The sequence below is a fragment of the Eriocheir sinensis genome, chromosome 69 (assembly GCF_024679095.1).
Source record: "Eriocheir sinensis breed Jianghai 21 chromosome 69, ASM2467909v1, whole genome shotgun sequence".
NCBI lineage: Eukaryota > Metazoa > Arthropoda > Malacostraca > Decapoda > Varunidae > Eriocheir > Eriocheir sinensis.
The window spans coordinates 5,016,176-5,042,892 of record NC_066577.1 but is presented as its reverse complement, the minus strand read 5'-3'; the positions used below and the strand labels follow the sequence as shown (position 1 = coordinate 5,042,892).

Below are 26,717 nucleotides of genomic sequence, written 5' to 3'. Positions count from 1 at the left end.
CACCGGGAAGATGCCTACCGGCGCAATAGGCAACAATGTAAAAAAATAAATAAATAAATAAATAAATAAAAATACAGCAGCACTGCAACACAACACAACACCTCAGGGGAAGTGGATCTTCATGTGTTGGGCAATATCCCCCTTAACCTTGAAATGTTTCCCACAAACATCACACTTGAACTTTCTCAGGCCAGAGTGTCTGAAGGTATGTATGTTCAAATGATTCTTGGTAATGAACCTTTTGCCACACTCTAAGCATTCATGAGGTCTTTCACCAGTGTGTACAAGGGCGTGTAATTTGAGGTTACACTTATGAGTAAATTTTTTCCCACAAAATTCACATTCATGATTTTTTTCACCAGTGTGTGTGAGGGTGTGGCTGTTGAGGTGACTCTTCTGAGTAAATCGTTTCCCACAAATTTCACATTCATAATTTTTTTGATGATTTTTTTCACCAGTGTGTATGAGGGTGTGGTCATTGAGGTTACTCTTTTCAGTAAATCGTTTCCCACAAATTTCACATTGATGATTTTTTTCACCAGTGTGTGTGAGGGTGTGGCTGTTGAGGGTACTCTTCCTAGTAAATCGTTTCCGACAAAATTCACATTCATGATTTTTTTCACCAAAGTGTGTTAGGATATGTCTGTCGAGGTTACCCTTTAGAGTAAATCGTTTCCCACAAATTTCACATCCATGATTTCTTTCACCAGTGTGTGTGAGTGTGTGGATGTTGAGGTTATCCTTTAGAGTAAATCGTTTCCCACAAATTTCACATCCATGATTTTTTTCACCAGTGTGTGTGAGGGTGTGTTTGTTCAGTTCAGACCTCCCCCTGAATATTTCACCACATTCATAATTTCTTTCACCAGCATGTATAAGAGTGTGTCTGTTGAAGACACTCTTCAGACCAAACCGTTTTCCACAAACTCCACATTGATGATTTCTTTCACCACTGTATCTAACAGTGCGTTGGTTGAAGGAACTCTTCACACTGGATCCTTTTCCACTAACTTCAGTTTCTTGGTTTCTTTCACTAGTGTGTGTAAGGGTGTGTGTGTTGAGGGTACTATTCTTACTTAATTTTCTACCACCGTCATGGCGTTCATGAAGTCTTCCACCTGAGTGTGAGGGTGTACTTGTTGAGGTCATCCTTCCCAGGGAGTCTTCTCCCACACCCTTGGCATTCATGCTTTCCTTCACCAGTGTGTGCAAGGCTGTGTCATGTGAACGTGCTTTCAGTCTCAGATCTCACACTCCAAGTTTCTTTCCTTTATGGCTGGAGATGCCAACAGTGGCAGAGGTGGTTCTTCTGACCACCCTGATCCTCACACCAGTGGCAGTCTGCTTCTGCTGGTCCCGGCCACCCAGGCCTTGCAGCCTCCACTGCAACACTGATCTTGATGTGAGGAGTTGGCAGGTCTTGCAGGAACATCATGGGAGGTGTGGCAGGCAGCAAGGTTCCCCTGACCCCACACTCAGGGACCAAGCCAGCAGGTGAGGCGCGGGATGCAGGAAGAAGTCCTGAAGTCAGTGGAAGTGAGGACACAGTGAGTGTTGAGCACAGCACTGGCCTCAGACCCTCACCTCAGCACCAGTGGTGGCAGTTAGGAAACAAAGGGTTGTTTGCTATTTCCTGGAACTGTGCTTCCCGCCTCAGACCCTCACCTCAGCACCAGTGGTGGCAGTCAGGAAACAAAGGGTTGTTTGCTATTTCCTGGAACTGTGCTTCCCGCCTCAGACCCTCACCTCAGCACCAGTGGTGGCAGTCAGGAAACAAAGGGTTGTTTGCTATTTCCTGGAACTGTGCTTCCCGCCTCAGACCCTCACCTCAGCACCAGTGGTGGCAGTCAGGAAACAAAGGGTTGTTTGCAATTTCCTGGAACCGTGCTTCCCGCCTCAGACCCTCACCTCAGCACCAGTGGTGGCAGTCAGGAAACAAAGGGTTGTTTGCAATTTCCTGGAACCGTGCTTCCTGCCTCAGACCTCACCTCAGCACCAGTGGTGGCAGTTAGGAAACAAAGGGTTGTTTGCTATTTCCTGGAACTGTGCTTCCCGTCTCAGACCCTCATCTCAGCACCAGTGGTGGCAGTCAGGAAACAAAGGGTTGTTTGCTATTTCCTGCAACTGTGCTTCCCGCCTCAGACCCTCACCTCAGCACCAGTGGTGGCAGTACACCAGTGGTGGCAGTCAGGAAACAAAGGGTTGTTTGCTATTTCCTGGAACTGTGCTTCCCGTCTCAGACCCTCACCTCAGCACCAGTGGTGGCAGTCAGGAAACAAAGGGTTGTTTGCTATTTCCTGCAACTGTGCTTCCCGCCTCAGACCCTCACCTCAGCACCAGCACCAGCACAAGTTGTGGCCGTCGAGGCACAAAGTGTGTGCTGTCTTCTAGCACAGTGCTCCTCCCAGCATGGCCGACACCACTCCCTGGTATGTAAGAGATGAGGTGTTAATGCAGTGCCTTGTTCCAGTAATATATATATATATATATATATATATATATATATATATATATATATATATATATATATATATATATATATATATATATATATATATATATATATATATATATATATATATATATATATATATATCTGCTTAACAGCCTACTGCAGGAGTAGCCTCCTCAGGCCCTTGTTAGGAATTAGGTCAGTTAACTAGGGGATTTGACAAATTAACTATTTCCCTTATGGACCTAGTCTCGGGCCGAGAGTTCAAGCTAACTCTGAGTATCATCTGAGCTCAAATAAGCCTTGGATGGTACTTAAATACTTCGCTCATCGGCTCCCAGACCGAGACAGAATCACCTTATTCACTGCCTAAAGACTAACCACATTTACCATGAAAGGAATAACAATAGTTCAGTGTTACCTTTCATGAAATAATAAATAATTGCCCTTGCTGAATTATAATTAAAGAACAAAGATAATTTAACCGATGGAAACAGAGAAGATCGAAAGCCACGCCATCTGGCGAGGGAAATTCACAATACCTCTTCAGACCCACGTGGTTGGTTTTCGTTCACTCCTTCATCAACTGTCGAGCAGTCAACACCTCAGCGCTTGCAGCTCCTTCGTTAACTCACGGCAGTGCTTTTTCGTTCTCTCTCGAGGAAGACTACACCCTCCGGGACGAGCCTTCAAGGGACAACCTCTTTTGAAAAACCACCTTAAGATAAGTGCCTCCAGCAGTCCTTTAATACAAAGAGATGTTACTATCGGGCCTGTTAGGATTATCGTTGTAACTCTGGGAGGTACTTGCGGGGAAGCCTGCATCCACTGTAGGGTGGTAAGTGTTGTTTCTTTTTTAATTTTGTCCTGGTGGGAGTTTAGCCTTTTTGCGAGTAACACAAAACGTTGGGTACGGTAAATTCACTGAATCCCTACACCCACACCCTACTGTCACTGGGATAAATCTCGTCATATTCTGAGGGCTGCCTCTCCTCCCCATCCTCATAACTCCCAACACAAACATACTGTTATGCCGGACGTGTTACTTGGGTTCCGTGTCGCCGTCAGGAGACTCCGTGGGAGGGAGATATGTAAACACTTTGCACAGCTTCTGTAGTTTAATATTCTTCTTTAGTAGTACACTTCACTCTGACTCTTCACTTACCACTAGCTTACTATGACTGGGACTGGCCCTCTCTCGCCCTCTTCTCCTATATATATCCAGAACAGTACAGTCTAGAATATTACAGTATATTTCAGATCATACAAGAACATGTAGCAAAAATATATGCGAGTTGGCAACACTTCCCGCCTGGCGCCTGGCCGCGCCCCGTGGGGCGCGGACGGCTCGCCTTGCTCCCCGCCCCTTTGCTCGTTTCTCCGGGAGCCTTCTAGAGGCCTATGGTCGCCGGGGGAAGCTTCCAGCACAACAATACTATAGTTGCTGTCACATAGCTATCATCATTCATCATTTCATCGACACCTGCTCCTAGGGGCTCCCACCAGGGGATGGCCACGGCAGAAGAGCTTCCAGCTTTCTCTATCCAGACACTCCCTCCTTGCCTGCTCAAAGTTTCTCAAAGATCTTTCCCCCCTCTCCCCAACGTACTCTTGCACCCTATCCCTCCATTTCACTGGAGGTCGTCCTCTAGCACTCCCTCCCTCTATCTCACTCACATACACCCTTCTGGTCATCTTACTCTCCTCCATTCGCTCCATGTGGTCAAATCACATAACCTGTCGCATAACCTGGCCTGGAAAGTCTTTTAGGGAGTGAATTACAGACTTGGCATCGTTGCTTGGGTGATGGATGGTTTATGTGCCAGTCTTGGCCTATTCTGAACTTTATCTAAGGTGCATCAAACACCATTTCATACTTAGATCATCAACATTAAAACACTAGGTTAGTTTTTTTGTTACTCAAAAATCACTATATCAAAGAGAAAAATCATTTAACTTTGCCCCCAAAATGATTATTCACTGCCTGAAAATTTGTGATCCTGTTGTAAAGAGCGCAAACAGAGACCAGCGGCTTGTGTTATCATGTGGCAGCGTGGCCTCTCAGCTGCGTCTCGAGTGACGGAGTGAGTCCGTGTTCCGGTTCCCAGTGCTTCTTTACTGAAGTGACTGTTAAAGTGTTAATGGTGATAAATAAGAATAACTGAATTAGCAGTGATGGGCCAGTTCACGAGAAACCAGTGTTTGTAAACAAAAGTGCCAGCTTTTGACGGGGACGCCAAAACACACCACCAGTTCAGGCGTGTTTAGTATTACCGTCCATAGGTACGTGTCAACGTGTGGTTTTCAGGTTTTGTAAGTTTTCTAAAATACAGATAAAGAAAATTTGAATTCATCTATGTTTTTATTTGAAATATCAATAAAATATCGTTTTCGCCTATCAGACATCGCTAGCTAGTATCGGAATTGTGGATTTATATCGGGAATCGGTTATCGCCTCTATTTGTGTCACCAGTTAACGAATATCGGTTATCACCGATAAGGTTTTCCATTGTCAGTTATCGGGTATCGGGAATAAGGTTTTCTGTTATCGTGCCCAGCTATGGAACGTTTGAATACGTATTGCCTCACTACGACAATAGTAATAATCTCAGGAGTAAAAATATATAACTACCAAGACTATTGATATACAAGAACATAAAGAACCTTGTTTCCAGCAGTCACCAGCCAAACGAGTAGACGGTCATGTAGCGGAGAGACCGAGCGGCGTTGATTCAAAACAGTAACCTCCACCAGCCTGCCTTCTCTCGCTCCTCCTCTATTCTTTACACACAATATCGCTCATTCTGCATTTCCTTACCGTTTGCGTCTCTAGGGAATAAAATGTTGGAGAACTCCAGGCAGTAGTTTATTTTCGTGCCACAAAACCTGCAAGAATTATATCGAACAGACGAGCATGGCGTCGGGGCAGCTTTGGTGACCAACACAGCGGCAGCGGCGGCGAGCCACAAGGAGGCAGAGTTGTAAAGATGAAAATATATTCCAATCTTCTTTCAGTCTAATTTCCTTGACCCCGGAAAATGATTACATTATTCCAGAAGACCTCAGCCATGACGCAGTATACGCGTCCTCAGATGTCAGACGAGCGTGACAAGGAAGCAGTATTCGCGTCCTCATGTTCATTGGGGAAATTAAGGGTAAATTTGACTCAACTGAATCTGTATTTATAAACCAAAATCTTCTAAAATTTCACTCAGTACATAAGTATTAATGTATTAATTTCTAAAATATTAAAAAAACTACCATGGAACTCAACTCGTTGAATCTGCTCACTAGGCCAGAAGTAACAAGGTAACCAGGTGTGTCTTTACATTTGAACAACTTTTCAAACACAGCATCTTATGTTTTGGTCCTAGCCTGTGGAATTCTTTATACACGGAAATTAAAAATCTAGTAAATAACGGTAATCTAGATCAATTTAAGGTAAAGGTAAAAGAAATGAATTAGCTCTTCAGAACTCAAGGCATGAATTTTTCATAATGTAATCTTGTTCATTATTCTTATTTGGTAATCCATAAAATAATTTGTTCCTTTATACACAACATTGCCTAATCAACCACATGCAACAATGTATTACGTAAAAAGAAAGCTGTCTGTCAGGGAGCTACGGCTCAACAGACCGTGCCATTATTCACATCTATACATGTATCTACTGTATCTGTGTACATCACATAGGCCAAATAAATATGCTTACTTAACACCACCTCCACCTACACTCCCAAATACAGCAGCACTGCAGCACAACACAACACCTCAGGGGAAGTGGATCTTCATGTGTTGGGCAATATCCCCCTTAACCTTGAAATGTTTCCCACAAACATCACACTTGAACTTTCTCAGGCCGGAGTGTTTTAAGGTATGTATGTTCAAATGAGTCTTGGTAGTGAACCTTTTGCCGCACTCTAAGCATTCATGAGGTCTTTCGCCAGTGTGTGTAAGGGTGTGGCTGTTGAGGTGTCTCTTCTCATTAAATCGTTTCCCACAAAATTCACATTCATGATTTTTTTCACCAGTGTGTGTGAGGGTGTGTTTGTTGAGGTGACTCTTCAGAGTAAATCGTTTCCCACAAAATTTACATTCATGATTTTTTTCACCAGTGTGTGTGAGGGTGTGTTTGTTGAGGTTACTCTTCAGAGTAAATCGTTTCCCACAAATTTCACATTCATGTTTTTTGTCACCAGTGTGTGTGAGGGTGTGGTTGCTGAGGGTACTCTTTTGAGTAAATCGTTTCCCACAAATTTCACATTCATGATTTTTTTCACCAGTGTGCGTGAGGGTGTGTTTGTTGAGGGTACTCTTCTGATTAAATTGTTTCCCACAAATTTCACATTCATGATTTTTTTCACCAGTGTGTGTGAGGGTGTGTTTGTTGAGGGTAATCTTCTGAGTAAATTGTTTCCCACAAATTTCACATTGATGATTTTTTTCACCAGTGTGTGTGAGGGTGTGTTTGTTGATGTTACTCTTCAGAGTAAATCGTTTCCCACAAATTTCACATTCATGATTTTTTTCACCAGTGTGTGTGAGGGTGTGGCTGTTGAGGGTACTCTTATGAGTAAATCGTTTCCCACAAATTTCACATTCATGATTTTTTTCACCAGTGTGCGTGAGGGTGTGGCTGTTGAGGGTACTCTTATGAGTAAATCGTTTCCCACAAATTTCACATTCATGTTTTTTGTCACCAGTGTGTGTGAGGGTGTGGTTGTTGAGGGTACTCTTCAGAGTAAATTGTTTCCCACAAATTTCACATTCATGATTTTTTTCACCAGTGTGTGTGAGGGTGTGTTTGTTGAGGGTACTCTTCTGAGTAAATTGTTTCCCACAAATTTCACATTCATGATTTTTTTCACCAGTGTGTGTGAGGGTGTGTTTGTTGAGGGTACTCTTATGAGTAAATCGTTTCCCACAAAATTCACATTCATAATTTTTTTCACCAGTGTGTGTGAGGGTGTGTTTGTTCATTTCAGACTTCCCCCTGAGTACTTCATCACATTTATAATTTGTTTCACCAGCATGTATATGAATGTGTCTGTTGAAGACACTCTTCAGACCAAACCGTTTTCCACAAACTCCACATTGATGATTTCTTTCACCATTGTATCTAACAGTGTGTTGGTTGAAGGAACTCTTCACACTGGATCCTTTTCCACTAACTTCACTTTCTTGGTTTCTTTCACCAGTGTGTGTAAGGGTGTGTGTGTTAAGGGTACTATTCTTACTTAATTTTCTACCACCGTCATGGCGTTCATGAAGTCTTCCACCAGAGTGTGAGGGTACTTGGAGGTCATCCTTCCCAGGAGTCTTCTCCACACCCTTGGCATTCATGCTTTCCTTCACCAGTGTGTGCAAGGCTGTGTCATGTGACCGTGCTTTCAGTCTCAGATCTCACACTCCAAGTTTCTTTCCTTTATGGCTGGAGATGCCAACAGTGGCGGAGGTGGTTGTTCCGACCACCCTGATCCTCAGACCAGTGGCAGTCTGCTCCTGCTGGTCCCGGCCACCCAGGCCTTGCAGCCTTTACTGCAACACTGATCTTGATGTGAGGAGTTGGCAGGTCTTGCAGGAATATCAGGGGAGTTGTGGCAGGCGGCAAGGTTCCCCTGACCCCACACTCAGGGACCAAGCCAGCAGGTGAGGCGTGGGATGCAGGAAGAAGTCCTGAAGTCAGTGGCAGTGAGGACACAGTGAGTGTTGAGCACAGCACTGGCCTCAGACCCTCACCTCAGCACCAGTGGTGGCAGTCAGGAAACAAAGGGTTGTTTGCTATTTCCTGGAACTGTGCTTCCCGCCTCAGACCCTCACCTCAGCACCAGTGGTGGCAGTCAGGAAACAAAGGGTTGTTTGCTATTTCCTGGAACTGTGCTTCCCTCAGACCCTCACTTCAGCACCAGCACCAGCACAAGTGGCGGCCGTCGAGGCACAAAGTGTGTGCTGTCTTCTAGCACAGTGCTCCTCCCAGCATGGCCGACACCACTTCCTGGTATGTAAGAGATGAGGTGTTAATGCAGTGCCTTGTTCCAGTAACATATATATATCTGCTTAACAGCCTACTGCAGGAGTGGCCTCCTCAGGCCCTGCTGTCAGTGGGATAAATGTTGTCATATTCTGTGGGCTGCCTCTCCTCCCATCCTCATAACTCCCAACACAAACACATACTATAGTTGCTGTCACATAACCTGGCATGGATAATCTTTTGGGGAGTGAATTGCAGACTTGGCATCATTGCCTGGGTGATGGAAGGTTTCTGTGCCAGTCTTTGGCCTATTCTGAACTTTTTCTAAGGTGCATCAAACACAATTTGCATTAATGCAGCCATGATTGCCATTTCCACTTAAGGGTTGCCTGTAAGGACAGCTGAGGGAATACTGTAAAGGAGCTGTTTATGGGACAGCATCTTTGTTTCAATCTCCTGATCCACTGTTCCGCTGGTCTCCCCAACCCTCCCGTGGGAGTGTGGTTAACAAGTCAGTTGCCTTGTGTCCAGTTGCAACATAGGTAACACTGGTCACACCTTTGGACCATACTGTAAAAAAAATTTATACTGCTTTATCGTACAGTCACAGCCGTTGTCACCTGAATGCCAGAGCTGGAGTCTGTTTTTCTAATATTTTCAATTTTTCACTAATTCATCGTCCATAGCCACCTCACTCTCCCTGTACCTGCCTTCCCCACCCCTCCTCGTCCCCGTCTTAACGGCCCAAAAATTTCTTCTGATGAGAGTGTGAGGCACTCTAGTTTCTCTCTCCTCTCTCTCTCTCTCTCTCTCTCTCTCTCTCTCTCTCTCTCTCTCTCTCTCTCACACACATACACACACACACACACACACAACTTTTGCTTCAGCTGTATTTCTTTCCTTCCCTTCCTGCTCTCTGTTTCCTCCCCTCTTTTCCCCCCTCCTCCTCCCTCCCTCCACCTTTCCCTCCTCCTCCCTCCTCCATCCATTCCCCTTCCTCCTCCCTCCATCTTTCCCCCTCCTCAGAAGAAAGGTACTCCCGTGGGACCAGATGCCTTGTCATTCTCCGTTATGTCCCAAGATATACACAATAATATGTGAAAATTTCATCCCAATCAAATATATACAAATGGCTAGACAGGAATGAAATGGAAAAAAACTTTAGGAGCCAGTGTATCTCAAAAATTAGTTTTTTAAAAAGGACAGAGTGGAGAAAATAATAAGTTACAAAACATTGTAATTTTTTTTCTTTGAAGACAAAACAAAAAATAAAAAAAGTTACTTCCAACAAAATGTAGATAGGTAAACAAAGTTTCTATGGTATTTTTTCAAACCAATTAACTGAAAAATAAAGTTTGAAAGATAAAAGAAAATACGTTTTGTTTGGGTCTCTCCTAAACTTCACCCGAATTTCATGAAATTCACAGAATATCATACCTTTACACCTACAAACAACATACTAAAATTTCAAAGCTATTGGACGTACCATATGTGCTGGAGGACACCCTGTAGTCGCCCCCCTTAAAACAGCTGGTGGTGGGGAGGGCTATGAAGACCAGGAAAATTGTGAGGTAAAAGCTGCTGTTGCAATGATGCTGTCTACCTGAAATGAACAGTTTCTGTGCTCTACTTACAGCAATAATATATATTTTGTAAATAAAGCCACCAATGGCGGCATGTGAGCCAGCGCCATTTTGATGGCGACAGTGCGCCTGCTCCATAAATGCATGGAACCCCTCTCTTGCTAAGGGATCGAGTGTTAAAGCAAAATAGAGTATCAAATATTAGAGATTCCGGAGTTCAAGTAGTTGGTTTGAGAGGCTTTTATGTTGGTTGCATGTTTGTCGTGTCTAATAAGGGTCGCGGTCGGGTGTTCCTGTTCCCTTTATATTTTTCACTTAGTCTTTTTCCAAAGTCTTCATCAACTCTCTTCTTACTTTCTTTTATTGCTTGTTTTAATTTAATTTTGCATTCTCTATTTTTCTTTTTCCTTTCCCTTTTTACTTGCTCAGCCACATTTCTTCCTTGAGTTTCCTTAAAAAGTTCCCTTTTCTCTTTTACTATCCTCCTTATCTCTTCTGTCCACCATGAACATCCTTTTCTTTTCCATCTCTCACCACTTTCATCCCTAACACTTTTTTTGTTGTAGTTACCATTATTTCTTTAAATGTTCCAAAAACTTTTTCAATATTTATACTATCTTTTACACTTAACCCGTGGGCTTCGGCCATGGGAAAGCCGAGAAGTGGCTGAGAAACGGCAACATTACACTGCATTTTGAGACTAAGAAAAGAGCATGGAACGTATATCAGAGTACTCCTCTCACGACCATAAAGCCATTTAAAATATTTACTTATACTCAAACTCCATTCTTTTTGGGTGGTGTTTGTTACAGAATAAAAAGCCGAGAGTCGCTTGTTGTCTACTTTAGAGAATTTGACAAGTGATTAATGTATGGATAGCTAATTCAGTCTGCCATGACCTTACAGCACCACCCATGATGATCAATCACCCACCACAGTGACCCAGTTCATGCATGGTGGGTTGCTCTATGCCGCCACCGCCTACAATTAGCTCGAACTAGGCGTTTAGAGCCGAGCCTGAGTCCACCGTTTCAGCGGACCGACTCATGGAGCCCAAAATGGGTCCACCGACGCTCCCGGGTTTAGGCCACTTAAGGACCCCAATAAGGAGATTCACTTATAGTTATCGTTAAAATAGTTAATTCCTGATGTTTCTTGGCAATAGTTAGGCGTCAGAAACCGGCAAATACTATGCTCTGAGTACGACAATCTGGCAACGGTGGTCTGGACCAACACATTTTCACAAGTATGGCTGACGCCTGACATCCCAAGCTATTTGCACCCCCGTTTTCACTCAAAGTGACACTCAATTTATACAAGCAACGGAAAGAGAAAAGAATGTGGAGGCGGCAATGGCTTGCAAGAAGAGAGGAGGGCAGTGAAGTGATGCAACTGTTGCAAGAACTACGTCTAGAAGACGAGGAAGGCATGTCCCGTATTTTCTCAATTAAAGTGACATCGGAGGCCCTGGTCCAGGCAACAACACTCATGGCTGAGTGAATGTATAGGGACAGTGGGGTGTAGCTTCTTCCTCTTCTCTTTTCTTATTATTGTAAAATGCCAGTATTTACTCTTTTCTCCACTCCAACACGATCACAGCATGTAACGAAACACACGAGAAATTAATCCAGACAAGGAAAGGTTTTGTCAGCACCGAGGATCGAACCCACGACCAGTGTAATGGGAGGCCACTCCTAACCAGTCGTCCAAAGAGGTACCCCACTGGCTAAGTGGGTTAGGGGAGGCTTGCCCATCAGGCAAGTCAGCATTACAATTGCTGATGAACATAAGAACACAGGGAGACTGCAAGAGGCTGAGTGGCCTACACAGGACAGCTCCAGAATCCCCCCAACTACTCGCGATGGGTGAGATGTAGTTTCAGGGGTTACAGGTAGAGGCTTGATCCTTGCTTACCTTCAGTACGGGCATACGCTCCAGTACCCTGTCACCCTGTCATGATGATGATTATGAATACCGTCGTCCTTCGGTGAAATCTACCGTAGCTACGGAAGACCGTGGACACGTCAGAAAACCATGGAATTGAGAACCATGCCAGCGGAAATCGTGGTTTGACTGAAGATCCACGGAAAACTTGCCCAGTGTGCTAACCCCATAACAATTACATCTGATTCACGGTAAAGATTTGTTTTAGTACCGTGCTAGTATCTCATTATCTACTTTAAGAAACATCACTGTCTCTTCATATATCTTTTCTACAAACCTTCAACAGTCATGGAAATGCTTTCAAAATCCAATCCAGGGACTTTTATTTTACTCTTGAAAATACGGGATAATGTTTACGAAAGTGGATCGCCTCCTCAGGCGGTGCTGCCGCCGCAGCCGCAAAATAGCTCGCAGAGGGTTTAGAGTGGGGGAGCATATTTAAACTACTCCAACTGAACTTTACGACTCTGCTAGCAGTGGGGCTGCTCCCCCCACCCCACATGTATATGTGACTTATTTTTGAAAGGAGGTATTTCTTGCAACACCGGCTGCACTGCAGCCACGCCTGTCGCCAAAGCAAACCTGTTATTTTCATGCTAATACTGCGAATTTTATCATGGACATGAATATAACCTAACCTTAGCTAACCCTACCTAACCTAACAAAACCCTCTGTGAGCTATTTTGCAGCTGCGGCAGCGCCGTCACCGCGGCCAGCACCAGAGGAGGCGACGCGCTTCCGTAAACATTATCCCGTATTTTCAAGAGTAAAAATAAGTCCTTGAATTGGATTTTGAAAGCATTACATGATTGTTGAAGGTTTGTAGAAAAGATATATAAAGAGCTACTGATGTTTCATAAGGTAGGTAATGAGATACTAGTAGAGTGCGTGTTATGCACCTGTACGGGTGCCCTGTGCATCATTAATCCAGATCCAGATCCAGCAAACTAACTAACTAACTAACCAGCTGCAATACTTGAAGATGGAGCAGAGGTGTGGAGGCTGCAGGTCCCCAGACTGGCCGTGGTGATGACATCTACTAGATCTACGACAACAAACAACAAACTAACTAACTAACTACTAACTAACTAACTAACCAGCTACAATACTTGAAGATGGAACAGAGGCGGCGGGTCCCCAGACTGGCCGTGGTGATGACACCTACTAGATCTACGACACCAAACAAACAAACTAACTAACTACTAACTAACTAACTAACTAACTAACCAGCTACAATACTTGAAGATGGAGCAGAGGCAGCGGGTCCCCAGACTGGCCGTGGTGATGACACCTACTAGATCTACGACACCAAACAAACAAACTAACTAACTACTAACTAACTAACTAACTAACTAACCAGCTACAATACTTGAAGATGGAGCAGAGGCAGCGGGTCCCCAGACTGGCCGTGGTGATGACACCTACTAGATCTACGACAACAAACTAACTACTAACTAACTAACTAACAAACTAACCAGCTACAATACTTGAAGATGGAGCAGAGGTGTGGAGGCAGCGGGTCCCCAGACTGGCCGTGGTGATGACACCTACTAGATCTACAACAACAAACAAACAACAAACTAACTAACTAACTAACTACTAGCCAGCTGCAATACTTGAAGATGGACCAGTGAAGATCATCAGGGAAGCGCCGATACAAAGGCCAAGCTTCCCGAACGACACCTGACCTGACCTGACCTGGAGCAGAGGCGGCGGGTCCCCAGACCGGCAGTGGTATGACACCTACTGGATCTACGACAACAAACAAACAAGCGGTCAAAGCCAACTAAAGTAGCCGCAAAAAAATAAAGCTACACACACACCAAGTAGTTGTGTGATGTGCTGTACCCTCGGCTTTGTGTACAACAAGGCTGCAGTCTTGCTCTGAGTGTAACGCCTCGTTGTGCATGAAACAACGTACGTCGAGGAAGCCAGAGCCTAAGCGAAGGCCCCCATGGTTGTCTCCCTCTTGGGCGCTGAGACCCGTCTCGCGCCAGGGACGGGTCCTGTTGGCTTTTTATATATATATATATATATATATATATATATATATATATATATATATATATATATATATATATATATGTATATATATATTGCTCAATGGATGTGTGTTAACGCAAAAAGTTGGGGGCAGACGCTGTAGCAGCGCATGGCCTCGGTGCTCCTCTCCGTGGCATTGGCACTTGAGCCTGCATGTGGTGGGAGGGAGCCCGTCACCCCGGGACACAGGGCCAGTGTGACACCGGGTTACCACAGGTTACCTTCCCCAGGTAGCCATTTATCGACCAGCCCGAAAGGGAGGATGAACAGCTGGCTGAGGTGCACGCCGACTGCCCGGGCCGGGAGTCGAACCCGGGCCCGCGGCCCCGGAGTAGCTGACCACTAGACCACGGAGGTGCACGCGTGCGTTACATGGTGATGGATTTTAGTTATTTGTAACTCGTTTATTTTTGTGCAACAGTAAAACTGAGAATGTGACTGCTCAAATATTACATTCCATGGCAATTTCCTCAATCATTTTTGTGTATTATAATTAAAGGCTTTCTTTTGACTTTGAAGAAAATATGCAAGATTGTTCGATCCTGCACTCCTTGTATTTCGGTACGTGTGATAAATGATCGAGTTGGCGTGCACAACCTGCATGCAAGCACCCCTTGCACGATTACACTTTTTTTTAATCCTGATGAACCTTTCGGCCAAGTGCATGAATAGCTTGGTATAATTGACTGACCAAGTAACTGAATGAATAATAATTAACTCCCTGACTTACGGGCTGTTAAGAGACTGGAAGCTTTACTTAGTCAGTCTTTAATTAAGTCACTCAATTAGCCCGTCAATCAGGGATTATTCAGTCAGTCTGTAATTAAGTCACAGCAAGTCACTCAATTATAGCCCGTCAGTCAGGGATCGTTATTCAGTCAGTCAGTCGGTCTGTAATTATTATTAAATCATTCAATTAGTCCATCAGTCAGGGAGTTGGTCAGTGATCGTTATTCAGGGCCGCTTTCACAGTCACTTGTTTGTTTTGATCGTTACCAATGGCGGAGATCGGCACTATATATAATTTTCCACGTGAAACTGGCCTATGGGGTAATGGCGGCTGCAGAGGAAGCGAGAGGTGTTGAGTGTGTGGCAAGGTGCGGGGCTAGGCTAACCCCGCAGCCGCCACTACCCCATCGGCCAGTTTTACGTGGAAATCCTAAAGCGGCGATAACAGCCATTGGTAACGATCAAAACAAACACAATGACTGTGAAAGCGGCCCTCAGTCAGTCAGTCGGTCTGTAAGTCACTCGATCAATTAGCCCATCAGTCAGGGAGATAGTCAGTCTGTAATTACAGACTGACTGAATAACTCCCACGCAGACTGACGGGCTAATTCAGTGACTTAATTGCAGACTGCAGCTGACTGAGAGAGAGAGAGAGAGAGAGAGAGAGAGAGAGAGAGAGAGAGAGAGAGAGAGAGAACATAGAAGATTATAGGGGCAGAGAGGGAGGGAAGGAAGGATAGGAGTGAGGGAAGTTACAGAAATAAAGGAAAAAGAATTAAGGAAGGAAATGAGGAGAAGGAGGACAAGGGAAAACAGGAGATATATATGGAGGTGGGTGGAGACTCGATCACTTATTCACTAAAATTGACTAAATCCTATATAACGTTACAAACATGAGAAACGAGGACAACTTTCGGAGCTAACATTAATTATATTGTTATGATGTTGAATGCTGCGCTGGTAATTAACGTTGAGGGGCCTGAAACCTCATCAACAGTAGCGGTACCATCATGAATCCGTGGCGTTCCTGAGGGGGGGGGCGATGGGGGGCTGTTTGAAATCGCCCCCCGGGCCCCAAAGTGAGGGGGGCCCCAAAATGCGAAATTTAACCATTGCTGCTATGGCAGGAGGACAAGCTAAATTCAGTGGCCCCAAAATGGTCAAGGGCCCCATTTATATTTGGACCCGAAAGACAAATTTGGGTCTCACTAAAGGGCCCCAATTTTCAATTTTGTAAACAAAAATGTAACAAAAATGTTATGTCAAAGAAATAGGGCTCTTCAGGGGCCCCCTTCCAATCATGGAGACCATTATAGACCTAGGAGGGTGGGTAACGTTGATTGGGGTAAGGGCAGGGCCCGGGGGCCCTGCCCTTTTCCCAGGGGTGGGGGGGTGGGGGCTAACAGCACCCCACTAAACCCCGCAGCTGCTTTGGCTCATTGTGCTCGCCTCTCACCCCATAAGAGGGGCCCCAAATGGGAATGAGCCCCCCGGGCCCCAAAATGTCTAGGAACGCCCCTGTCATGAATTTACCAATTAACACTTGTTTTTGGACGCTGACCATATATTTTCGTTTCGACCTGAGAATCACACAAAATTGGAAGGTGGATCAACCTACGGCATCAAATCAGAGCTGCAACGGGACGCTCTGGGCGAAAAATGGCCATTTTCGGCCATTTTCCGCCATTCCGACACATACGCTAATATTTCGGCTTACAATTTCGTAGTCCGGGTTGATAGGTGGTCTTCTGGACAGCATGTGGGTAGTTTTAAGCCACTCGGCGGCGGCTGAAAAATCCCAGCTTGGTGGCACCGGGCGGGGATTGAACTCGCGTCCTCCTGAACGCGGGGCCGTCTCGCTAACCGTTCAGCTACCGCCTCTCCGATAAGGTTTTCCATTGTCAGTTATCGGGTATCGGGAATAATGTTCTCTGCTATCGTCCCCAGCTATGGTTTTCAATACGAATTGCCTCACTACGACGATAGTAATAATCTCAGGGGTAAAAATATACAACTACCAAGACTGTTGATATACAAGAACATAAAAAACCTTGTTTCCAGCAGTCACCAGCCAAACGAGTAGACGGTCATGTAGCGGAGAGACCGAACAGCGTTGATTCAAAACAGTAACCTCCACCAGCCTGCCTTCTCTCGCTCCTCCTCTATTCTTTACACACAGTATCGCTCATTCTGCATTTCCTTACCGTCTGCGTCTCTAGGGAATAAAATGTTGGAGAACTCCAGGCAGTAGTTTATTTTCGTGCCACAAAACCTGCAAGAATTATGTTGAACAGACGAGCATGGCGTCGGGGCAACTTTGGTGACCGACGCAGCGGCAGCGGCGGGGAGCCACAAGGAGGCGGAGTTGTAAAGATGAAAATATATTCCAATCTTCTTTCAGTCTAATTTCCTTGACCCCGGAAAATGATTACATTATTCCAGAAGACTTCAGCCATGACGCAGTATACGCGTCCTCATATGTCAGACGAGCACGACAAGGAAGCAGTATTCGCGTCCGGTGCTACTTTAGCTTGTTATCTACGTGTCATGAATCTACTTTGGTATGATATCTACATTTACATTGCGATCTACGTCTTATGAATCTACTTTGTTATGCGATCTACACCTTATATTGCAATCAACACGGTACAAGAACTAGGAAAACACTTCTCTTAATTGGTTTCGAGAGAATGTGTGGTACAAGAACAAGGAAAACACTTCTCTTCATTGGTTTCGAGAGAATGTGTGGTACAAGAACAAGGAAAACACTTCTCTTCATTGGTTTCGAGAGAATGTGTGGTACAAGAACAAGGAAAACACTTCTCTTCATTGGTTTCGAGAGAATGTGTGATACAAGAACAAGGAAAACACTTCTCTTCATTGGTTTCGAGAGAATGTGTGATACAAGAACAAGGAAAAGTGGAAAACACTTCTCTTCATTGGTTTCGAGAGAATGTGTGGTACAAGAACAAGGAAAACACTTCTCTTCATTGGTTTCGAGAGAATGTGTGATACAAGAACAAGGAAAAGTGGAAAACACTTCTCTTCATTGGTTTCGAGAGAATGTGTGGTTAGAGAGCCTGAAGCATGAGTGGAATGTCTGTTTGAGTGTTGAAGCTCCGATCCCTCTTCCACAAGGTACAAAAACAAGGAAAACACTTCTCTTGGTTTCGAGAGAATGTGTGGTTAGAGAGCCTGAAGCATGGGTGGAAGGTCCAGTCCCGAGTCCATAAGGTACATGTGGCAACAACACACTTCATTTCGCCACAGACATCATTCCAGACAGCTTTGGTATGTTATCTATAGTTTGTTATCTAATTTCTAATTTGCTTGTAATCTACTTTGTTTCCTAGATTTCAAAGATAGACCAGTTATTTATTTTTCTTAATTCCATTAACCTTAGTAAATCCTCCTTTATATTTCTGGCTTTGATACAGCCCTCAAGATGCTCGCAAAAGACTTCTACACCGAAATCAGTGACGAAACTACGGCACTGGCATTTTTAAGAAGACATCCATGAACTTTTGGATGAAGAACAATGTGTTTCACCGTGTCATCGATGTGGCGGAAAGATGAAGGATGCTCGGAAAAGAAGACGAAATGGCGAATTTACGCCCGTTCTTCGTTGCAAAAACCGTGGATGTCAAAGTTTTCGTTCAGTTCGCAGAGGCAATGTATTTTTTCACTTCACAGATTTAAATAACAAACTAAATTGCAAGTTCTCTCTTTGCCAAATTTTAGAATTGACCTTTTATTTCATACAAGACCTCTCATGATTTGGTTCAAAGTTTAACTAGTGAGGCACTGAAGCAATATGCAATTGGTTAATTATGTGCAGAGAAGTTTGTACAGCGATTGTTTCAGTCCAGAATCGTGGTCAAATGGTGGGCACTGAAGAAGAGGCTGTGCAAATTAATGAAGCACGCTTTACAGGACGTAGAAAATACAACAGAGGTTGAATGTTGCAAGGAGACAGGGCTCCAAATTCAACAGACAGCGAAGCTGAAGTGGAGAATAACCGCAGCCATGGAAGGCGCATTGATGGTCCTTGGGTGTTCGGTTTGAAGAAGGGGTCAGATTGCCGATATTTTTACGTCCAAAGAAGAGACCGTGAGACACTTCAGCCAATTGTTCAGCGAGAAGTCGCTGAAGGCTCAGTAATCCATTCCGACGAATGGAGAGCTTACTCTAATTTAAACCAACTCAATTTTCGTCATTTTTCCGTAAATCATCAGCAAAATTACGTCAATCCCAACACCGGAGCACATACACAAGGAATTGAAAGATCATGGCTTGACGCGAAGATTCGTATATTGAAAAAAATGAGAGGCTGCAATCAAAGAACACTTCAATCCCATCTAGACTACTTCTGCTGGCGGATGATGAGAAAAAAAGCTCCTGACTTATATTTAGCATTTTTATCCGATGTACGTGCTGTTTATCGCTAGAATATTTTTAATAAACATTTTAGACATTTTAGATTTTTTTTTCAATTAAATTAGACATTTTAGAATTTTTTACTGTTTCAATTAAATTTTCTGTTATATATAATGTATTATATTGTGATTTACTATGTAGATATTCAAATAAAATTTTGTACTGTGCAGACATTTTAGCCGAGGTGCATGCTGTTTATTGCTAAAACATAAACGAAATAAAAAATTTCAATATTTTAAGCACATCTTTATTTTATGAGCCTAAAATAAAATTCGTAAAGTGTAAATATTTTTTCCTTGTAGATATCAAGCCAAAGTGTTGTGTAGATATCTTTTGCTTGTAGATAACAAGCCAAAGTAGCACCTACGCGGCCTTATGTTCACTGGGGAAATTAAAGGTAAATTTGACTCGACTGAATCTATATTTATAAACCAAAATCTTCTAAAATTTCACTCAGTACATAAGTATTAATGTATCATTTTCTAAAATATTGTTGCGAAGACGACCATTCCCCTGTCGATAGCTGAAACAAGCTGTTGCGAAGGCGGCCATTCCCGCCTCCTTTATGACCGTGCCGACGAGGAAACGAGCATTCCCCCATCCAGGAGTCACGTGAGGGAAAGCGGGCAGCTGATTGGAGGCGGCCCGAGGTGTGGATGGAGCCGGCAGACGTCGGCAAGGGGCAGTTGAATCTATATTCATAAACCAAAATCTTCAAAAATTTCACTCAGTACATGAGTATTAATGTATTAATTTATAAAATATTAAAAACTACCATGGAACTCAACTCGTTGAATCTGCTCACTAGGCCAGAAGTAACAAGGTAACCAGGTGTGTCTTCACATTTGAGCTACTTTTCAAACACAGCATCTTATGTTTTGGTCCTAGCCTGTGGAATTCTTTATACACGGAAATTAAAAACCTAGTAAATAACGGTAATCTAGATCAATTCAAGGTGAAGGTAAAAGAAAATGAATTAGCTCTTCAGAACTCATGGCATGAATTTTTCATTATAATGTAATCTTGTTCATTATTCTTATTTGGTAATCCATAAAATAATTTGTTCCTTTATACACAACATTGCGTAATCAACCACATGCAACAATGTATTACGTAAAAAGAAAGCTGTCTGTCAGGGAGCTACGGCTCAACAGACTGTGCCATTATTCACATCCATACATGTATCTACTGTATCTGTGTACATCACATAGGCCAAATAAATATGCTGACTTAACACCACCTCCACCTACACTCCCAAATACAGCAGCACAACACAACACCTCAGGGGAAGTGGATCTTCATGTGTTGGGCAATATCCCTCTTAACCTTGAAATGTTTCCCACAAACATCACACTTGAACTTTCTCAGGCCAGAGTGTCTGAAGGTATGTAAGTTCAAACAATTCTTTGTAATGAACCTTTTGCCACACTCTAAGCATTCATGAGGTCTTTCGCCAGTGTGTGTAAGGGTGTGGCTGTTAAGGTGACTCTTCTGAGTAAATAGTTTCCCACAAAATTTACATTCATGATTTTTTTCACCAGCGTGTGCGAGAGTGTGTCTCTTGAGGTGATTCTTAAGAGCAAATCGTTTCCCACAAATTTCACATTCATTATTTTTTTCACGAGAGTGTGTGAGAGTGTGTTTCTTGAGGTTACTCTTTTCAGTACATCGTTTCCCACAAATTACACATTCATGATTTTTTTCACCAGTGTGTTTGAGAGTGTGTTTGTTGAGGGTACTCTTATCAGTAAATCGTTTCCCACAAATTTCACATTCATGATTTTTTTCACCAGTGTGTATGAGAGTGTGGTTGTTGAGGGTATTCTTATGAGTAAATCGTTTCCCACAAATTTCACATTCATGATTTTTTTCACCAGTGTGTGTGAGGGTGTGGCTGTTGAGGTTACCCTTTACAGTACATAGTTTCCCACAAATTTCACATTGATAATTTTTTTCACCAGTGTGTGTGAGAGTGTGTCTCTTGAGGGTACTCTTCTGAGTAAATCGTTTCCCACAAATTTCACATTCATGATTTTTTTCACCAGTGTGTGTGAGGGTGTGGTCATTGAGGGTACGCTTCTGAGTAAATCGTTTCCCACAAATTTCACATTCATGATTTTTTTCACCAGAGTGTGTGAGGGTGTGTTTGTTGAGCTTACTCTTTTCAGTAAATCGTTTCCCACAAATTTCACATTCATGATTTTTTTCACCAGTGTGTGTGAGGGTGTGATTGTTGAGGTTACCCTTTAGAGTAAATCGTTTCCCACAAAATTCACATTCATGATTTTTTTCACCAGTGTGTGTGAGTGTGTGTTTGTTCATTGAGGGTGTACTTGTTGAGGTCATCCTTCCCAGGGAGTCTTCTCCAGTGGTGGCAGTCAGGAAACAAAGGGTTGTTTGCTATTTCCTGGAACTGTGCTTCCCGCCTCAGACCCTCACTTCAGCACCAGTGATGGCAGTCAGAAAATAAATGGTTGTTTGCTATTTCCTGGAACTGTGCTTCCCACCTCAGACCCTCACTTCAGCACCAGCGGCGGCCTTCGAGGCACCAAGTGTGTGCTGTCTTCTAGCGCAGTGCTCCTCCCAGCATGGCCGACACCACTTCCTGGTATGTAAGAGATGAGGTGTTAATGCAGTGCCTTGTTCCAGTAACATATATATATCTGCTTAACAGCCTACTGCAGGAGGTGGCCTCCTCAGGCCCTGCTGTCAGTGGGATAAATGTTGTCATATTCTGTGGGCTGCCTCTCCTCCCATCCTCATAACTCCCAACACAAACACATACTATAGTTGCTGTCACATAACCTGGCATGGATAATCTTTTAGGGAGTGAATTGCAGACTTGGCATCATTGCCTGGGTGATGGAATGTTTCTGTGCCAGTCTTTGGCCTATATTTCTAAGGTGCATCAAACACCATTTGCATTAATGCAGCCATGATTGCCGTTTCCACTTAAGGGTTGCCTGTAAGGACAGCTGAGGGAATACTGTGTAGGAGCTGTTTATGGGACGCCATCTTTGTTTCAATCTCCTGTTCCACTGTTCCGCTGGTCTCCCCAACCCACCCATGGGAGTGTAGCTAACAAGTCAGTTGTACCTCGGGCTCCCTTGTGTCCAGTTGCAAGATAGGTGACACTGGTCACACCTTTGGACCGTACTATAAAAGAATTTTCTACCACTTTATCGTACAGTCACAGCCGATGTCACCTGAACGCCAGAGCTGGAGTCTGTTTTTCTAATATTTTCAATTTTTCACTAATTCATCGTCCATAGCCACCTCACTCTCCCCGCACCTGCCTTCCCCACCCCTCCTCGTCCCCGTCTTAACGGCCCAAAAATTTCTTCTGATGAGAGTGTGAGCCCCTCTCTCTCTCTCTCTCTCTCTCATTTTCCATCTTTGTCACACACACACAGCTTTTGCTTCAGCTGTATTTCTTTCAGTTTCCTCCCATCCTTTCCCTCCCTAACGGCTAACGGCTAACTATGCGTACCATCGCTAACCGGATCGTTGGCAATACTGCTCATTTCCCAATATGGCCGCCATCAAAACGCATCGCGCGTATGTATAATATGCTTTTTCACTACCTTTACCACTTTCTGTTTACTTTTGAGTTTTTCCGCCTTCATATTACGATTAAGGGACATGTATTTCGTCCCTAAAGTACAATATGGAGGCGTAATATCGTATTTTCGAGGCGCGGAGTGATTTTCAATAATTACCGAATCATCTCCCATCTCATGTAGTTAATAGTCCCACTCTTGACACATTTAGGAACAGGATCATCAGTCATTATCTCCCTAGTCCTGGCCCTTTACCATGTCCCAATTCCTTTCCTCATCCTAACCCTGTCCTGGCCCCTTGAATCCCCCGCCTATCATGCCACCCGAGAGTGGCCCTCTGCGGGACCTCTAAAAATGAAATGGAAATAAACACAAATTGCACGTTCATGTTCTGGCAATGACAATGTTCTGTTCTGCTGATGCGGCGGCCACAGCACAGAAAATGCTGGCATGGTCATCCGCCAATTAATGCACTCTCAGATAAACACTGCAATAGACTAACTGCCGTGCAAGTAGCCGCAAAAAGTAAGGCTACAAACGCTCACCGAGTGGTTCTGAGGCGAGTTCTTGGGTCCTGGGAAGCCAAGCCGTGTTTACCTTCCTTCCTTCCTCTCGCGCCAGGAAGACCCGTCCCGGGCCAGGGACGGTCCCGGAGTCTTGTAATGTACTGCATGTAGGTGTATTTATTTCTTGCAATATGTGTGTATGTATTTATTTCTTGCAATGTGTGTGTGTGTGTGTGTGTGTGTGTGTGTGTGTGTGTGTGTGTGTGTGTGTGTGTGTGTGTGTGTGTATTTATTTCTTGCAATATGTGTGTGTGTATTTATTTCTTGCAATGTGTGTGTGTGTATTTATTTCTTGCAATATGTGTGTGTGTATTTATTTCTTGCAATGTGTGTGTGTGTATTTATTTCTTGCAATATGTGTGTGTGTGTATTTATTTCTTGCAATATGTGTGTGTGTATTTATTTCTTGCAATATGTGTGTGTGTGTATTTATTTCTTGCAATGTGTGTGTGTATTTATTTCATGCAATATGTGTGTGTGTATTTATTTCTTGCAATATGTGTGTGTGTATTTATTTCTTGCAATATATGTGTGTGTATTTATTTCTTGCAATATGTGTGTGTCTGTATTTATTTCTTGCAATGTGTGTGTGCATTTATTTCTTTCAATATGTGTGTGTGTGTATTTATTTCTTGCAATATGTGTGTGTGTAGTTATTTCTTACAATATGTGTGTGTGTATTTATTTCTTGCAATATGTGTGTGTGTAGTTATTTCTTACAATATGTGTGTGTGTATTTATTTCTTGCAATATGTGTGTGTGTAGTTATTTCTTACAATATGTGTGTGTGTATTTATTTCTTGCAATATATGTGTGTGTATTTATTTCTTGCAATGTGTGTGTGTGTATTTATTTCTTGCAATATATGTGTGTGTATTTATTTCTTGCAATATGTGTGAGTGTATTTGTTTCTTGCAATATGTGTGTGTATTTATTTCTTGCAGTATGTGTGTGTGTATTTATTTCTTGCAATATGTGTGAGTGTATCTTGCAATATGTGTGAGTGTATTTATTTCTCGCAATGTAACTCATCACACTCCTTTCGACGGAGGACATTCTTCACGATGGCTGAATTAACATTGTTTCACCGCACTTCGTGCAGTTTCTGTGCTACATCTGGGTCTGGAAATATCACTTTAATAGCAAGTTTATCCGCAGATAAAAATGGAAGATTTAGCTCGCTCACTACTGCAGCCAACCGTACTTCTGCTTCTTTCCCTTGTTTTTCAGCATGCTTTTCTCCACTAACAAAAGGCATATCAAGTACACTAACTATATGTTTTGCACTTTCAACTATCTTCTTATGTTTTGCCCCAGCAGCATGCTTTCCTAGTTGGTTTGCCCGCCTTTCCGTCAGAATCACACAATTACAGTGGAAATACATATATAGGGCCCTTAATTGCCGCTTCTTGTCAGCCAACTTTCAAACAACGGTCACTCCCATGTTTTTGTGTATTTCTGCATATACGGCTGTCGTTTCCGCTTGGCTTGAGGACTAGACATGACTACTGCGTATCAGTGTTAAAAACGAGAACTTAACAGTGTGTGACAGACTGCGTCATGAGGGAGAAAAGCATCAATAAAATATTAGTTCACCACATCTTGTTCTATCTCTGGTCATTTGCTGGTTGAGACCACCTTAGATTTTAAGGCTCCGCTAATCTGCATGTGCACTACCATTGATTTTCACTGTTAATTATATGCATAAAAAGTGAGGTAAAGAGTATAGTTATGTGACTGAAGCAGCAAAGGAAAATAAGAGTTATGACACACAGGTTACTGGTACTGCAAGGAGCTGTTGCAAGAACCGTTCTAGAAAGCTAATGGTAGGTACCAGGAAGGTCGTGGCAATATGCACGCTAAAGGTAGCAATAACGTAGCAAAAATGTAATTGGTATGTAGTAAATGGATTATTAAAAGGTGATGGGGACGTGGGACCTCGCCAAGGGATTTAAACTGTTCTTTTGTTTATGCGGGCCGTGAAGGCCCGCGCTACCCCCGCACCCCCACTAATGACGTCGGCAGCAAAACCTCTATACAAGACCATATGGAACCTTGTTTCCAGAAGTCACCAGCCAAACTAATAGACGGTCATGTAGTGGAGAGACCGGGGCGGCGTTGATTCAAAACGTACAGTAACCTCCACAAGCCTGCCTTTTCTCGCTCCTCGTCTATTCTTCCCGCACAAAACTCACTCACTGCATTTCCTTACCGCCTGCCGTCTCAAGGGAATAAAATGTTGCAGAACTCCAGGCAGTGGTTTTTTTCTGTACAAACCTGCAAGAATTATGTCGAATATAAGAGCATGGCGGTGGGGTGACTTTGATGACAAACGGCTGCGAGCCACCCGGAGGCGGAATTGTTATTGAATGTTATTGAAAATATTTTCATATCTTCATTCTATTTTCCTTGGTGTTAAACTATTGATAATAGGTATGGGAGACTTTTTAACACCAAGAGAAATCATTTGGGTGCGTGATCACTATAAAATGCACTATAAAGGTTGTGCAGCTGACACCATCAGTGGGGGTGCGGGGATAGCGCGGGCCTGCACGGCCATCTTGGTGGTCAGTGGCGGTGGTCACTTATCAAAGCAAACCTTGGTGGCGGCTGCACAAGTGCTCTGTGTGTTCGTCATGGGATACGTATGCTGTGCGGTTGGATGTTCTAACCGACACGGGAGAGATGCTGTGTCATTTTATAGATTTCCAGCAAATCCAGAAGGGCGGGGGAAGTGGATAGCAGCTGTGAGGAGGGAAAACTGGCGGCCGTCTGCTTCATCTCGACTCTGCAGTGCTCATTTTGTCAGAGGTAAATATTACAGGCAAGACTGATTAGATTATTACATGAGGTAACACTCATTTAGGTATTGCCCCGGGTCCCCTAGCTTATTGTGTGGCGGGGGATTGCTCTGGAACGGGATTTACATGAGCTGGCGGACGTAAACAAGCATGGCGGTGCTCAAGCAGGGGAAGAAAATAGGAAAGGAAATTCAGTGTAGGCAAAGTGCACAGAGGGACAGAGTTCAGTGCTGGGTGGAGTATATAAGTGTACGCAGGGAAGTGACCAAGAGTGCGTAGTGTAAGGTGACTTGCCGTCACCTGCCCTCACCTGTTTGCCTGCCTGGGCCTACCAGGGCATCACTGGTCAGCAACAGATCGGCCAGGCAGAGGGACAGCCAGTCAACCGACCAGCCAGACAGTCAGCCAACCAACCAATCAGCCAGTCAACCAGCCATCCAGCCAAACAATCAGCCAGTCAGTCAACCACCCAGTCAACCATCCAGCCATCCAATCAGTCAATTAGACAGAGTCAGTTTACCAATCAGCCAGCCAATCAACCCAACAGGCAACCAGTCAACCCACCAGTCAACCAGCCAGCCAGACAGACAGCCAGTCTACCAGTCTCCTCCCCCAAAAGCACTGACTTTTT

At 43.8% G+C, this 26,717-nt stretch overlaps 1 protein-coding gene across 34 annotated transcripts in view; it reads right to left on the bottom strand.

Moving 5' to 3' along the window:
- The window catches only part of LOC126988436 (zinc finger protein 708-like), a 227,702-nt gene that overhangs the window by 71,625 nt on the left and 129,360 nt on the right, over window positions 1-26,717 (bottom strand). For 6 of the 34 annotated variants that reach the window (XM_050846533.1, XM_050846535.1, XM_050846538.1 and 3 more), the window contains one exon: window positions 20,577-21,764. The exons of 12 other annotated variants lie outside the window; for them this stretch is intronic. In XM_050846533.1, coding sequence (XP_050702490.1) covers window positions 20,577-21,505 — 929 coding nt within the window. In that variant the 5' untranslated portion in view covers window positions 21,506-21,764. Of the gene's footprint in view, window positions 1-238; window positions 1,358-4,795; window positions 5,861-5,913; window positions 6,269-19,561; window positions 21,765-23,264; window positions 23,356-26,717 lie in introns of those variants that run through there. 16 more of the 34 variants (XR_007741947.1, XR_007741948.1, XM_050846530.1 and 13 more) reach the window with 14 other exon arrangements.